Source organism: Dermochelys coriacea, chromosome 15 (genome assembly GCF_009764565.3).
Source record: "Dermochelys coriacea isolate rDerCor1 chromosome 15, rDerCor1.pri.v4, whole genome shotgun sequence".
Classification (NCBI taxonomy): Eukaryota; Metazoa; Chordata; order Testudines; family Dermochelyidae; genus Dermochelys; species Dermochelys coriacea.
In genome coordinates, this window is record NC_050082.1 from 26,791,434 (window position 1) to 26,808,113 (window position 16,680).

Consider the following 16,680-nt stretch of genomic DNA (forward strand, 5'->3'; position numbering starts at 1 on the left):
CTCCTTACAAGAACACGGTAGAGTGGCTGTATTTGTGAAAGACAGCAATGACTGAACTTGGTGGCTTGTTTTGAGGAAGACTGCATTTTCATTTCCACAACTGCATGAACCCTATAAGGATCTTCACAAAAACAAGGAAATGCTTGAAATGTTAGATGCAAAAGTATTTAGAACATATAGCTCAATTTTTTTTAAAAACTATGAAAAATATTTGCATTTACTTCTAGAAAATGAAGGCCTTTTTACCTAAGGAAGAGTTAGGAAATAAGAATTCCATGTAATGCTTTTCCTTTCCCACAAAAAGTTTTCTTCCCAAAGCATACCTCAGAGTGCTTTGTAAGGTTAAAACATTGATTAGTAAGTTGTTATATATTTTACAGTAGCACCCAGAGGGTCCAATCAGCATCAGGGCCATATTGTGCTAGGTACAGTACAAACATAGTAAGAAACAGTACATGCCCTGAACACCTTCTAAACAGAAAACATGGGAGAGCAGTATTATACATTCAAGCAGAAGGCTGGGAACAAGGCACAGAGAGGATAAATGACTTGCCCAAGGTCACACAAGAAGTATGTAATAGGAGGTTGGGTTCAATTCCTGGCTCTAAGTCCCAGCCCAATGCACTAACAGCTAGAAAATGCTTCCTTAAACTTTTGGTTAGGTAGGAATGAGTGGATGCAGTGTTAAGAGGCTGGGGGTGTGTGTGTGTGGAGAAATTTAAAAAAAAAATGCTTTAGGAAAAAGGCAAAAAACTTTATAAACACTGCCTAGGCAAGTTTATCCATATTCCCTCCCACCCAAGGCCTCCCTTTCTAAAGCCCAGGAAATCCTCTTTCCCTATTTACAGAGATTGATGGATGTCTCACCGAACAAACACGCAAGAAGCATTATTACCAGGAACAGAACTCTGGGTGTAGAAAATGTGTATATTTGATTTGGAGTCTTTCTGAAGACTTTCACGTATTAGCCAGGATCTCAGCGCTCGCACTCTTGCGCTCTCAAGACTTTCAGAAACAGATGGTTTATGATAAGTTTAGTAGCCTGTCCTTAGACACCCATTTAAGATCTTGGTCAGCTGTTTTAACATGTCAGTTAATCCTTTTCCTGTTATTGTTTTATTTTCTTTTTCCACCTCAGTAAGCTGAGCAAGTTTCAACCTCATTTTCAAGACATTATATTATTGTGGAGTCCAGCTGCATGAACCACCAATTTCTCAGTTTGCTGACCATTCCATAAAATTGAAAAACTCATTTTAAGTCAACCCAAAGCAATGTTTGGGTTTCTCAGCAAATGAAAGAGTAAAGATTTGTTCCATGTCAAATTAAATGTTTGTTCAAAAAAAAAAAAAAAAAAAAAAAAAAAAAAAAAAAAAAAAAAGCAATGTTTCATTTAATCTTTAAGGTGTTCGGCTTTTTAAAATAAAACAAGTACATTCTGAATCAAAAAATTGTTGCATTTGATTTAGAAAGTGTCAACACAAACTACCAAGTTCCATTTTTGATCAACACCTACTTTTATACTGTATGTAAAAAGGGTAGTGTGATGCACTAAATGCAGGAAGCAGTTAGAAGGCTCAAGTTATAAAAAAATACATCTATCTATCTATCAGAAGTGCATGAAGACTGGTATTTCAAAGCCATGCTCCATCTTTGAAAACCCTGGAATATCTTGATTAAAAATCTCTGGCCTCAAGAATGGGAGTTTAGGCATTTCCTAGAACCCCTTTTCATAGCTATCAGATCATTATTGACTCTTCCCAGTGTAGGGGTCATTCTCTCTGAGGCATCTTTCCTAGTTTACTGTTCTTGTAACTAGTACTTTTAATTTTACAAACAGGCAAATGCAATCTTGAAGTGGCCATTTCACAAGCTTACTGCTGCTGACTACATCTCCTTTCTTATTCTTATACAGCTGATATGCGCTCAGGTATTGCTACACGCATTTTTGTACATCTCATTCTATTACTGAATTTTAAGAAACTTCATTCTTCCGCGCAGTGTTCCTGTTACTTTCTCCCCACTTCAAATCTCGTTCTTCTATCAATTATGCCGTGAAAATTACTGGAATATTCTGCAAATGGGAATAAGCAGAAAAAGTATATAAACTCTATGTGCCCTCAGAACAAGGGAAGAGAAAGCGAGTGTCAATTACAGGCAAAGTTATCACTAAATATTATATTTTCATTGAATTGTTCTTTAAGGTTGTGTCCAGTCGAATGGCTTTGTACTATAAGAGTTTGAGGAATAAAGGAAGGGTCAAATATTTACATTACAATGAGGAAAGTTTAAAGTATGTCTGGTTTCAGAGTAGCAGCCATGTTAGTCTGTATTCGTAAAAAGAAAAGGAGTACTTGTGGCACCTCAGAGACTAACAAATTTATTTGAGCATAAGCTTTCGTGAGCTACAGCTCACGAAATGCATCCGATGAAGTGAGCTGTAGCTCACGAAAGCTTATGCTCAAATAAATTTGTTAGTCTCTAAGGTGCCACAAGTACTCTTTTTCTTTTAAAGTATGTCTGCAAGTCTTTAAAATCCAATCATACAAATTCATTTTTTAAAGTGTCAGCTACTTTGAAATGTGGTCTCCATGAAACTACAAAACTGTGGGTGTACAATTTGTTGAAAGATTGTACTCGGAGTAGTTATCAATGGTTTGTTCACGAACTGTAGAGCAGTGAATCTAGTAGGGCACCATAGGGTTCAGTTCTGGGTCCAGCATTATTCAATATTTTCATTCATGGCTTAGATAATAGATTGGAGAGTATATTTATAAAATCTGTGGATGACACCAAGCTGGGAGGGTTTGCATGCGCTTTGGAGGACAGGATTAGAATTCAAAAAGTTCTTGACAATCTGGAGAATTGGTCTGAAATAAGTAAGAAGAAATTTAAGACAGACAAGTGAACCACTTTGCACGTAGGAAGGAAAAAAACTACAAAATGGGGAATAACTGGTTAAGTAGTAGTACTGCTGAAAAGGATCTGAGGTTATATTGGATCACAAATTGAATGAGTCAGTGTCATGCAGAGGCAAAAAAGGTTAGTATTCTGAAGTGAAGTTTTGTATGTAACACACAGATGGCATTTGTCCCACTCTGTTCAACACTGGAGAAGCCTCAGCTAGAGTATTGTGTCCAATTCTGGGACTCCCTTTAGGAAAGATGTGGACGAACTGGAGTGACTCCAGAAGGGAGCAACAAAAATGACAAAAGATTTAGAGAACCTGCACTATGAGGAAGGTTAAAAAACTGGGGCATGTTTACTCGAGAAAAGAAAGGGGATGGGAATGGACCCGATAAGCATCTTCAGATATGTTAATGGCTGTTATAAAAAGAGGACTAATCAATTGTTCTCCAAGTTCACTGAAGGTAAGACAAGTAATAATGGCCTTAATCTGCAGCAAGAGAGATTTAGGTTAGATATTAGGAAAATTTTTCGAACTATAAGCGTAGTCAAACTCTGCAACAGACTTCCAAGGGAGGCTGTGGAATCCCCATCACTGAGGGATTTTAACAACAGGTTAGACATAAGTCTTTCAGGTTTACTTGGTGCTGCCTCAGCACAGAGGGTTGGACTTGATGACTGAGGTCCCTCCCTTCCAGCCCCACATTTCTATGGTTCTATGAACATGGGGTTAGATTATACTCCCTTTTTAAAAAATAAAAAAGTATAAGCAACTTTTTTTAAACTGTTTTTTAAAAATTTCAGCCCAAGAACTACAAATAATTTGCACTGAAATTAACCATAATCTGTTTAGATTTAAGTTTATTAATTTAACACATTTCACACTGAATCTTTCCTAGGTACCATATTAATGGGACATTTCAAATGGGTATTAAGAGTTGGACAAGTTATACTTCTCTTTTACACATGAATCCACGTTTTGTCAACTGTAGTCTTTTCCTGTATATTTGACGTTAAAAGTTCTAGGTAACTGCACAATCACTACATTCAATTTCTACACTCTAAATTTTTAACACAACTTATCCTTTTTATGAAAGTTAAATTACATTAATATTCTATTATTAAAACAAAGTGATATACTCTTCACCATTTAATCACTTTCATTCTGATTGGACAATGAAAACAGATTTTCTGGTTATTTTCACTTTGAGGCTTCCACAAAGAGTACAAGACTAAAAAGTATGTTATAAATACTGAACCAACGTTTAAAACCCAACACCTTTTCACTGATTTGAAGTGTTTCACAAAGAAATTTCCATTGATATTAGGTTTTGTTAGCTCCAAATTACCTGTCTAGATGCTTAAAATTTTGTTAGCAAAACATTTAGAATGACTATCACCTACAAATGCAGGAGTATGTAGTTTCTAAGGACAGGTATATTGAAATACAAGATAGCTCTAAAGATTAAGCCTTCACAAAAGGATTTTAAGATTCGGTTTGAGAGATGTACAGTTACGAAAAGATTTTTTTTTTTTTGGTAATGTGGTAGTCCATCAGAGCAAACTTTTAATCAATGGAGAACCCAGTCTGAAGTTATTCATTTGAGGGGAATTTGATTGAGATACAATTATATGAAGTTATGCAATAGTTTCAGATATATGCATGCGCGCACATCTAAATATTAGCACATTTTCATGCAAGTAAAAATTTGGTCATGCTACCAGTGCTGCTGTAGTTATGGATGAGGAGGAGCTTTATCCAGGGCCTCTTTTTAGATGAGTTCTAATCCAAAAATCATTTACGCTTGACTCTCTCAGGTTTGCTCAATGAAGCCCAAAGAACCTTTACTGAGTGGAAGAAGAAAAGAATGGTGGTGAGGCTTTTGGGATGAAATACATCTTAAGAGAATTTCAGCCATTTGAGTAATCTGAGCATAAAGACATTTTTGTATTTAGATAACTTAAAACAGACGCACTTGGGAACTTTTAAAATGTTACCCATGTAGTTAATGGGGATGTCAGCATTCCCAAGTTGTAAAAACCTAAAATAGTTTCCACTGAATGCATCCGATGAAGTGAGCTGTAGCTCACGAAAGCTTATGCTCTAATTAATTTGTTAGTCTCTAAGGTGCCACAAGTACTCCTTTTCTTTTAGCTGTTACTCTGAAATCTAAAATAGTATAGTGGGTTTTACAAGTTATTTCCCTTTTAAGATATACAAATCACAACTTAACACAGCTATTTACTTGAATGCAAGAATGGGTCTTTGGCCTTGGTTTATAAAAAATGGTATTAAATGCAGAAGGCTACATTAATCCAGTATCATTGAGATTTATAACAAAGTTTTTACTCCATATAAGCAACTGACTGCTACAGCTCATATTAAAATAGGAGTAAATATATAATACAATAGATACATATAAAGGGGCAGAACTAGCTGGTGTGGGAACAACGCTGTTAATATTTGTAACCAGTATTATAAGTGATTTAAATCTAGAAAAACAGTACCTGCCCCAAGCAGTTTAAAATCCTCTCTTGAATCTCTTGATTTTATATAAAAAGTTTCAAGGTTAAAGCTTTGGCATTTAATCAATGCAACACTAGTTAATATTGCTAATTTTTGTAGTGATAAATACAGTGACTTAGCCATATCCTTTGAATACCTTGTTAGTTAGTTCTTTAAAGTCCTATTTATGTAGTATTTCAAGTAGGGCTGTTGATTAATCATAGTTAACTCATGTGATTAATTCAAAAAATTTAATCGCAATTAATCTCCGTGACGCAGCAGGGAGTGGGGAGTATTGACCTGGGAATGTTGCAGGGGAGTTTTACTGGGACTGTCTGCATTGGGGATGGGAGACTTTCCTTGAGGAAAGATACCTGAGCATGTAACATGAGAGCCCAGGATGGGGGTTGGGGCCAGGTGACACCTTCTGCCCTGGAAAGGGGACAAAGGCTGGAGGAGGAACCAGGGGGAGGGGGTGCGAGACAGCGGGAGGGGGTTTCAGTTTGGAGCTGGCTGGGGAAACAGAGGGAGCCCCAAGACTGGGGTCTGAGCTCCCTGCCCCCCAGAAGGAATTGACTAAGGGGTCCTGGTTGTACCTACAAGCTCTGTTTGGGAATGCGTTCCTGTCGTCCAATAAATCTTCCGTTTTACTGGCTGGCCGAGAGTCACAGTGAATTGGAGGTTAATTCAAAAAAGATGAACTGCAATTAATCGCACTGCAAAACAGTAGAATATTAATTGAAATGTATTACATGTTTTGGATGTTTTAAAATATATTGTTATCAATTACAACACAGAATAAAGTGTACACTGCTCACTTTTTTATTACAAATATTTACATTGTAAAAATGATTAAAAGAAATAGTATGAAGTGAACTGAAAAATACAAGTACTGTAGTGCAATCTCTTTTTTTGATACATAACTGCATTCAAAAATAAAATGCAAAACTTTAGCGCCTACCAGTCTACTCAGTCCTATTCTTGTTCAGCCAATTACTAAGACAAACAAGTTTGTTTACATTTACAGGAGAAAATGCTGCCCACTTATTTACAATGTCACCAGAAAGCGAGAACAGGCATTTGCCAGCTACAAAAGTCCCATGCATTGTAAGATATTTACATGCCAGATATGCTAAACATTCGTATGCCCCTTCATGCTTCAGCCACCATGCCAGAAGACATGCTTCCATGCATCCGATGAAGTGAGCTGTAGCTCACAAAAGCTTAAGCTCAAATAAATTTGTTAGTCTAAGGTGCCACAAGTACTTTTTTTTTTTTTTTTTTGCGGATACAGACTAATACGGCTGCTACTCTGAAACCTTCCATGCTGATGCTCATTTAAAAAAAATGCATCAATTAAATTTGTGACTGAAGTCCTTGGAGGAGAATTGTATGTCTCCGGCTGTTTTACCCGCATTCTGCTATATATTTCATGTTATAGTAGTCTCAAATGACACGGTGTTCATTTTAAGAATATTTTCATTGCAGATCTGACAAAACACAAAGAAGATACCAATGTGAGATTTCTAAAGATAGCCACAGCACTTGACCCAAGGTTTAAGAATCTGAAGTACCTTCCAAAACCTGAGAGGGATGAGGTGTGTGGAGCATGCTTTCAAAAGTCTTAAAAGAGCAACACTCCGATGCAGAAACTACAGAACCCAAACAACCAAAAAAGAAAAATCAACCTTCTGCTGGTGGCATCCTGACATAGATTACGAAAATGAACATGCGTCAGTATGCACTGCTTTGGATTATTATCAAGCAGAACCAATCATCAGCATGGATGCAGGTCCTCTGGAATGGTGGATGAAACATGAAGGGACATATTTACATCCCAGATGTGCTAAAGATTCATATCTTGCAATGCCGACAGCAACAGTGCCATGCGAATGCCTGTTCTCACTTTCAGGTGAGATTGTGAACAGGAACCAGGCAGCATTATCTCCTGCAAACGTAAACAAACTTGTCTGTCCAAGTGATTGACTGAACAAGAAATAGGACTGTTGGACTTGTAGGCTCTAAAGTTTTACATTGTTTTATTTTTGAATGCAGTTATTTTTTGTACATAATTCTATATTTGTAAATTCAACTTTCATGACAGATTGCAGTAAAGTACTTTTATTAGGTGAACTGAAAAATACTATTTCTTTTGTTTTTTACAATGAAAATACTTGTAATCAAAAATATATAAAGCAAGCACTGTACACTCTCTATTCTGTGTTGTAATTGAAACAAATGTTTGGAAACTTAGAAAACATCCAAAAATATTTAAATAAATGGTATTCTGTTATTGTTTAACAGTGCAATTAATCACGATTAATGTTTTTAATCGTTTGACAACCCTAATTTCAAGAAAGCAGCCTTCACATTCCCACCCAATTCCAAAAAGTCTTAGACAGCAAACAAGCATTATATAAAATATCAAATACATCTTACTACTTGTTCTACCTTTTAACATTTCAACTACTTTTTCTTGTTAAAGAACTTTGACATATTTACATTCTTTTCCTCGAAAAAAACTTCTGATAGTTCATAGAATCATAGAATATCAGGGTTGGAAGGGACCTCAGGAGATCATCTAGTCCAACCCCCTGCTCAAAGCAGGACCAATCCCCAATTTTTGCCCCAAATCCCTAAATGGGCCCCTCAAGGATTGAACTCACAACCCTGGGTTTAGCAAGCCAATGCTCAAACCACTGAGCTATCCCTCCCCCTATGCTATAGCAAGGCAAACTAGAACTACAGTAAGTAGCCACTATACAAACAACTTAAACTCTATTCGCAAAAAGAAAAGGAGTACTTGTGGCACCTTAGAGACTAACAAATTTATTAGAGCATAAGCTTTCGTGAGCTACAGCTCACTTCCGATGAAGTGAGCTGTAGCTCACGAAAGCTTATGCTCTAATAAATTTGTTAGTCTCTAAGGTGCCACAAGTACTCCTTTTCTTTTTGTGAATACAGACTAACACGGCTGCTACTCTGAAACCTGTCATTAAACTCTATTAAACACCAAATGCACTGAAACAAGGAGCTGACACCTGCAAAAAGCAGCAATTTTTCACAAACATTATCCAGGTCAAAGATATCTTACAAAAAGGAAGAGATGAAAGGCATTTATCTTCTATCTGGCTCAGCAAAGTCCTAGATTACTTTGTGCCAAATGGGAAAAAAATTAAAACCCTGGCCAAGCTCTTCCAGGGTAAATCCAGACTTATGAGTGCATGGACAGACTTGAGACAGGCTGGATAAATCCAGTTTTCTTCTTTAAATAATTATTTTGCTTTCTATTCCAAGGAGAATATCCACTGGCTACTTCGCAACCTGGTACCTTAGCCAAAGATAAACCATTTTAATCAGATGCTGACCAAATAAAAAAAAATGAAACCCACCCAACCCCATATTTAGAAAAGACTAGACACTGGGTGCACCTCCCTATTTCCCACCCCCAAAGTATTACAGATGGACAGAACAAACCATTTCAATAAAATGGCATTTACAAGTGCAAACCCAGCCCATTTCCACTTAAAAAAAAAAAATCAAATATGAGGCTTTATAAACTAAAACTCATAATTACATACCCACAGTCAGAGGCTTGTATTCCTACAAATAACGGATTACAATGTTCTAATTAAAAAAATGATAACCCTTCCCACCTGGAGAACCACAGAAAATCCCCCAGATTATTCTAAAAAGGCTACCACAACAGACTCAATCTCTGTCCCTTAGACCAAGGGTTCTCGACCTTTTTCCTTCTGAGCCGCCGCCGCCCCCCAACCCCCCCACCGGCTATAAAAAGTCCATGGCCCACTTGTGCCACAACAACTGATTTTCTGCATATAAAAGCCAGAGCACACATTAGTGGGTAGCAAGCAGGGCAACGGCCCAGGGCCCCATGCCACAGGGGAACCCACAAAGCTAAGTTGCTTTGGCTTCAGCCCTGGATGGCGGGGACCCGGGGTTCAGCCCCATGCGGTTGAGCTTTAGCTTTCTGCCCCGGGCCCGAGAAAGTCTAATGCCGGCCCTGTTTGGTGGATCCCCTGAACCCTGGCCGTGGCCCCCCAGGAGGTTGAGAACCGCTGCTTTAGACAGAGACAAGCTGCATTTCCCTCCCCCCCCAGCATTCATCTACTGCGCATGTGTGCGGGGGGCAGGCTACCGGACATTCAGCTTGTGACCCTCTCTCTACTCCCCCCCCCATCGCCCCCCGGTTGCAAAGAGGGCGGGGGGAGGGGAACGCGCACCGCAGCGCCGCTCAGGACACGGGTTTTCCACCAGGGCCGGCGATGAAGGGAACTCCCGGCGCCACCACGCAGAGGCCAGCCCGAGGGGGCGAGACGGCTGGGCGGGCGAAGCCGGGAGGTCACCGGGGCACAGACAAAGCGCCGCTCCGCTGCGGCCAGCCCTGCTCGGGGGGGAGGCGGGCACGGGCGAGCGGCGCGTATGGGGCAGGGCCACCCCCGACGCACCGCGCCGGCCCCTGCCTTCGCGCCGAGCCCGCCCCCTCCCTCGGCTGCAGCCGGCGAGGCCGAGGGCATCCCCTCAGGGACCCCGCCGCGCTTACCCCCACACCCCACACCCGCTCCCTCACCCTCCAGCAGCCGTTGGATGATGCTGTCGATGTTGAGCTTGTCTATATCCGCCATCGCCTCTCAGCGGCCACGCGGGCCCCGCAGCTCCCGCGCCCGAGTCGCCCGCCTCTCCCTGCTGCCCGCCGGCCCGGCGCTCTCAGCAGCGACCCAGCACCGAACAAAATGGCCGCCGTCCCCCTCAGGAAGCTTTGGTGGCGCATGAACACTAAGTGCTACGGCCCGGCGGCCGGGAACCCTTTATAGGCAGAGCGCGAAGAGAGAGTTCGCTTTACCACTGTCCCGCGCTCACGAAATCCTTCCGCCGCGAGGGGACGGGAGCAGGGAAATAGATCCGAGCGGAGCTTTAAGGCCAGCATGTGGCCGCAGCATTGCAAAGGGGGGGGGTGTTCAGAAAGCCGCTCGCAGCCAGAGTCCCTAGACGTGCAAGTCTGGTTCCCTAATCGACTAGATCAAGCCAAGAAGAGCGAAGATCATTATTAATGGCAATCCTGAGTAACTAATATCAATAATAATTATCGATCCATAAATATAATACACATAACTAATTAATATCAATCGTAATTTGCCATTGATAACCATGCTAACTGAAAATGATCAATAACTATTTCAAGTGATAATTAAGTGTTGTTATTAATACATCATATTTTGAGACTATTTGCTCTATTGCTTAACGGTGCCCACTTTTTTCTTTTGAACAGACCTGACCTGCCATTTAGGACATCTGGCTTTACCCTGGAAAACAACTGTCTGACAGCCACAGATGTGGGGAGTTTGCTGAAGAAACGTGGTCTGTTGGTTAGAGCACAGACGAGAGCTTCCAGAGATTGAAGTCCGATGAAGTGAGCTGTAGCTCACGAAAGCTTACGCTCAAATAAATTTGTTAGTCTCTAAGGTGCCACAAGTACTCCTTTTCTTTTTGCGAATACAGACTAACACGGCTGCTACTCTGAAAACTGGTCCCACAAGGTGCCCAACAGGAATAAACCCTTGTATCCAAATGGAGCTCCCATTGTCTTCAGCAGGGCCCTGCGTAGGTGCAGGGTTCCCACTGTGCAGAGCATATTGCACAATTGGGTCCACAGATCTATTCCTGGCTTTGGCAACGACTCACCGTTTAGTGTTGGGGAAGTCAGTTTCTGTTTCTCAAATGCTTATCCTCCAATGAACTCCATGTGGGTGTAGGGGTTTGGCCATGGGCCTCCCATAGCACAGTTGAAGTCTCACTTGCTCCATCTGTAAAATGGGGTAAATCATACTGACCTACCTCCCAGAGGTGATCTGAAACTTACTTCAGTAATGGCCCCGATCCTGCCAATACTTTCGGTAGATGAGTAACTATATATGCAAGTCTCCCTGGGCCTGTAGTTATTCCCAGGATGTTTGTTAAGTGCTTTGAAATTCTTGGAGGAAGGCACAAGAAATGAGCATATCCTTTAAAAATATTTTATTATTGTAATCCATATTTAAAATTATTTTATTCTACATGTAGTAGAAACACATTGGAGGCAAAGTCAAAAACAATTAAAATCAGCTGAGTTTCTGACAAATTAAATTGCATTGGCAGTGAGATGGTCTGTGCTGGCATTTACTATTGCTCACTGCTTTGCATCTATGCTTGAATATTGTTTAATTGGTTTATTTACTCCTAGTTTAATTTGCAGGGATGTCTCTGCCAACCCAGTTTCCTCCTCCCCTCTCCAAGATAAATTGCTTCCACTGTACACATGCTGGATTCTTTACACAGCAGTTATATAAGTTATATAATAATCATAACAACTCATTATCATGGTGGGGCCAGAGGAAAGTTCAGGCTAATCAAGGTGATGAAGCAAGAAACTTGCAGTCTCAGCACATTTTAGAGCCAATAATGAAGAAGCAGTTGAAAGGAGATAGATGTAGAGACCATAGGTAACCATAGGCATTTGCTGATTACAAAATGCACCTTCAAAATTGAGCTCTGGAGTGAATGTCTATTTTAATGGGTACCCCAGAGTCAAATGCTAATCTCAGAACAACAGTGTAAATCCAAAGTAATTCCACACTGATGTAAATCTGAAGTAACTTTATTGTCTTCAGTGTGACTGAGATCCGGATCTTGCCAGCCACGTGTAATGAGTTGCTATGAGAAACTCAACTTTTGTATTTTCAAAATTTGTGTGTTTAAATTCAAACCTTTTCATTTCCACCTATTCCCCCTTCACTCCCTAAACTTCTTCATTCTCCTTACTGTTCCATTTGTAAAAGGAAAAGGAGTACTTGTGGCGCCTTAGAGACTAACAAATTTATTAGAGCATAAGCTTTCGTGAGCTACAGCTCACTTCATCGGATGCATCGGAAGTGAGCTGTAGCTCACGAAAGCTTATGCTCTAATAAATTTGTTAGTCTCTAAGGTGCCACAAGTACTGCTTTTCTTTTTGTTGATTTCTGTAGGAGTTGGAAGGGCACAGCACCTTGCAGAATCAGGCCTTTAGCGTTCAATGCTGACAGCAAAGATGTCAGTGGGACCACTCACCTGTGTGAAGTTACTTGCATGCATGCAGGATTGGCCTTTAGAACATAAACTCTTCAGGGAAGGGACTATGACTTGCTCTGAATCTGATCATGCAAAGTGCAGAGGACTAACAATTCCCAGTAGCCTCAGCAGGGTTTTAGGATCAGGCCCTTTTTTACAACGCACTAGGTACATTTAGAGTGCTATATAAAAACTCACTGTTCTAATACTAAATCACAATTCATATCAATAAAATACAGTGTTTGCAAACCACAGTCATTAAAGTGTCATTTTAAACTGAATTTTTCTGAAATCAACTAATTGTCTTTGCAGAAAATAGCAAGTCTCACTCGGCAACAATGTCACTGATTTAAAAAAGGGGCACAGCCAAAGTATTTTTAATAGTTTTAATTTAATTTTCCAACCACCACCGCCACCAGTTATTTGCTTCAGGGTGTTTGTGGGAGAAATAGCCAGGGAAATCCCTCCATCCTTTAAACTCTCAGCTTGCTGGCTTCAAGCATTCAATAACTTTCCAGCCTAGAGAACATATATCCCCCCCTCCTCTCTATTTTTCTGAGGTTTGCATTATAGTTTGCTAAATACATGATGACATGCTATTTGTCTCGCTCCACAGCTTCAAGACCTTTGGGTTGCTTCCTCCCTCTCCTCTAGGAACTAAACCAGTGATTTATTTATTCCATAAATAAATCACTGGTTTAGAACTCCTTGGAAGCCTGAATATGAAATGCCTTTTCTTACCCATTTTTCTCCTCCATTACAAGCATATACACTGCATTATTTGTGGTAGACTGTCTCAATCTGGGCTGTTGGGACTAATTTTTTTTAATGAATGCTCTTTTTTTATTGCTGTGAATGGGTTGATCATAAGAAATGTGAATTAGCCACAGTCCCCATTGACTTAGGTTACATATTTGCTGAACCTATGAAATTCCATGTGTATTAAATGAAGAATTACCTGGATTTTGCAAACATTATAAGAATAAAACTGAATCCATTTTAGCTTTCGCAAGCTAGACTTTCAAATGAGGCTTGTGTGCTTCCATGGCTCCTACTGTTTACAGCTAAAAGAGAAGGAGTACTGGTGGCACCTTAGAGACTAACAAATTTATTAGAGCATAAGCTTTCGTGAGCTACAGCTCACTTCATCGGAAATGCATCCGATGAAGTGAGCTGTAGCTCACGAAAGCTTATGCTCTAATAAATTTGTTAGTCTCTAAGGTGCCACCAGTACTCCTTTTCTTTCTGCGAATACAGACTAACACGGCTGCTACTCTGAAACCTGTTTACAGCTAGTTATCCTGCCGTTTCCATCTAGGGAAAATTTCTCCACATTTTATTCAATCTTGATGTCTAAAAAAGTTTGCTGACCCAGAAGCCTCAGATGTTTCTTTATAGACAGTGGCCATTTAAGTCCGACAACGGACAAATTTCTGGGCAATACCACCAGTTAGTGGTAATGTTGCCCCCTTTGGCTGAGCAGTGGGCAAATTTGGGGCCAAACAAGTCAGTTTCCTGTTTGGAACAGAAATCAGTTCAATTTTTTCTTAGTGTAATTTGTTTATTTACAAAATAAACACCAGTCTTGTTTCTCTGAACGGCAGTCAGGACAAACTGTACGCAGGCAGCTCCTTGTGCAGAAATCCCAAGTAAGAAACCACTGCCCTGTTCCTAGAACCAACTAGCTTGAGCCTCTGCCCCCTCCATTTAATTGATGTAAAAGCGGAATGTAGACAAGTCCATAGTCAACATGTGTAGCCTGCTTCCTTCCAGAAACTACACTAAGTTCTCTCTCCTAACTGCTTAATACATAGTTCTGTTTGAGCCCTCGTCCCCTATGTATAAAACTAGGAAAGCTCATAAGCTCCATATTTTCCTTCTGAACTGAAAGGTCTCACAGTGGGTTGAGGCATCAGCCCTTTCCTTTGCATGCAGTTGTTTTGCACTAAAGAGGGCTGAGCTGTTCCTGTCTAACACTGTGCAGGAACCAGATTTTTCATGTTGTACGAAATGCCACGTTTTTGACATTTGTTTTGAAGTTTCCCACAATGTGACGTGTTTGGAAAATATTTGCTTCAGGTCAGTTGAAACATTTCGTTTCAATTTCAACATTTTTTTTATTAATATCAAGTCAAAGAAATTTCAAAACAAAAAGTTGTTTCAAAGCAGAAAAAGTGAAATGTTCTATTCTGAAAATGTCAGAGGAAGATTTAAAACTAATCAAAAAGTTTTTTTCAATGTTTTCTCTAAATGAAATGTTGTAAAAATTGACATGTTCCCACGGGAAGTTTTGGTTTCAATGAACCAGTATTTTGTGACAGAGAAGCATCCCACTGGAAAATTTTTCACCAATTCTGCTCATGCTGTAGGTCACAAAGGAGAGCATTTTAAGCACACCCCTTCACTTTAACAAGTTGGTCTGTGATCACTTTGCATCCAAGAACTTCTCAAAATACGAACTTACATTCTTTATAACATAGGGAACTGAATTCCCTCTGTGAAAAGTCCGGATCATATGCTGAAACAGGAGCAGTGGCAGCTCTAGCTCAAAAATGTAGCTGTGGCACTGTATCTTGCATTAGTTTCACATGGCTTGAAGAAAGCTCTTTATGAAGTGTCCCTAGATGCGATGGCCTGGTTGTTCAGTAATGCTGTACTGCTGCTTTGCAGCCCCCTATTGAAATGTGCATTACGCAGGTGGAACATTAGAGTGGCTGCCCCGAAACATGACCCAATTCTCCACCCACACTGATTTTACACCAGTGAATCTAACTAACTTCAATGGACTTATTCCTGATTCACACCAGTGTGAGAGGAAAATCAGACTCTCTGGACATTTGTCTGGAAGGGCTATAAAGAAGAGCAGTGTATAGAATTAGGATGAAGGTAAATTTTACCTTGATTTTTGTTCTCCTGGTTTCAAGAGGGGCAGAGTTCCTTTGTACACTAGAGTGGAAGAAACACCACTTAACAAGAGGAGGCACAAGAATGAAAAAATCAGTCTGGAGCAAGCCAGCTGAGGCACTTGAAAGAACAAAACAATGAGATGCAAGAAACCAGAGACCAAAACTGGGGCAACAAAACATTGAAGGGGGAAGAAAAATTCCTAAACATTGAACAAAAGGGCTTAACAATTTGTGAGTAAATGCAATGCCAGCCAGAGACACAGTCATGCGTTTAGGCTTCCAAAAAGACAATTGAAAGGGGCCTGACCATTCATTTCTGTGCATCCAAAATTAGCACTAACTCCAATGGGAGTTTTGAGTATGCATGAAATGCAAGATGGGACTACATGTACCCTCACTGAGCTACTGAAGGCAGGAATCTCAACACAGCCAAGCTATTCCCTATGCTGAAGTTAGGTGACCATAGTCCCGGGAATGTGAAAACACTGTTCCCTTTCCCTCCCTTCCTGTCTGTGGACCAGATTCTGATCTCACTCACACTGGTGTCAGTCCATAGTCACTCTATTGACTTCAGTCAGTTACCCTGGATTTCCACTACCATACATGATCTGAGAACTTGGCCTTGTGTAGGTAGCTGCCTTTATTTTGTTGTGCGTGTGTTCATTTGTTTTCATTCGCACTTCCTCCTTTTAGCTCTTCTATTAGTGTAAACTGGCAGATTTTCAGGAGCAAAGCTGTTATTACATAATGTTACACCGAAAGGTATATGAATGAATTCAGAGGAATGTGTGACTCAAGCCAGTTTTGAATCACTGCTCCCTCTGAATTCATTCAAATGCCTTGGACATTCCATTGCAGGCTGTTTCTTTGCCCTGTAGTTTCCTGCTGCTTTCAGGATTTCCTGGAATCCAGCAATAATGCCATAGGATGATGTCTTTCAGATTTTGGCTCTTGCCTTTTGTAGGATCAGGCTGTCAGAGGTATTGATCAAGTGCAACATGTGCTGTATCTGCCTCCTGAGAGAGCTGCCACGCTCAGCAACCATCAGACTTCACCCCGAATTAAGAGAGTTGGATTTCTCTAATACAGTTAGTTACAAAAGGAAGCATCTCTGCATCCCACTGAGAGAGGTGAAAAATGAAAAAAATCTCTAGGGAAATCGCAGGTGACTCAGTAGGCCACACTCTTCCATCTAAATAAGGGTCCTATTAGCTCGCCTGGTCATTGCAGCTAGGTAAAGCCTGCTGTGATCCATCGGGT

The 16,680-nt window shown here is 40.4% G+C and overlaps 1 protein-coding gene across 1 annotated transcript in view; it reads right to left on the reverse strand.

Annotated features, from left to right (window-relative positions):
- The window catches only part of PPP1CC (protein phosphatase 1 catalytic subunit gamma), a 34,030-nt gene extending 23,820 nt beyond the window's left edge, over positions 1-10,210 (reverse strand). The window contains exon 1 of the mRNA XM_038373316.2: positions 10,002-10,210. Coding sequence (XP_038229244.1) covers positions 10,002-10,056 — 55 coding nt within the window. The 5' untranslated portion in view covers positions 10,057-10,210. The remainder of the gene's footprint in view (positions 1-10,001) is intronic.
- Between the last annotated feature and the right edge of the window lie 6,470 nt (positions 10,211-16,680).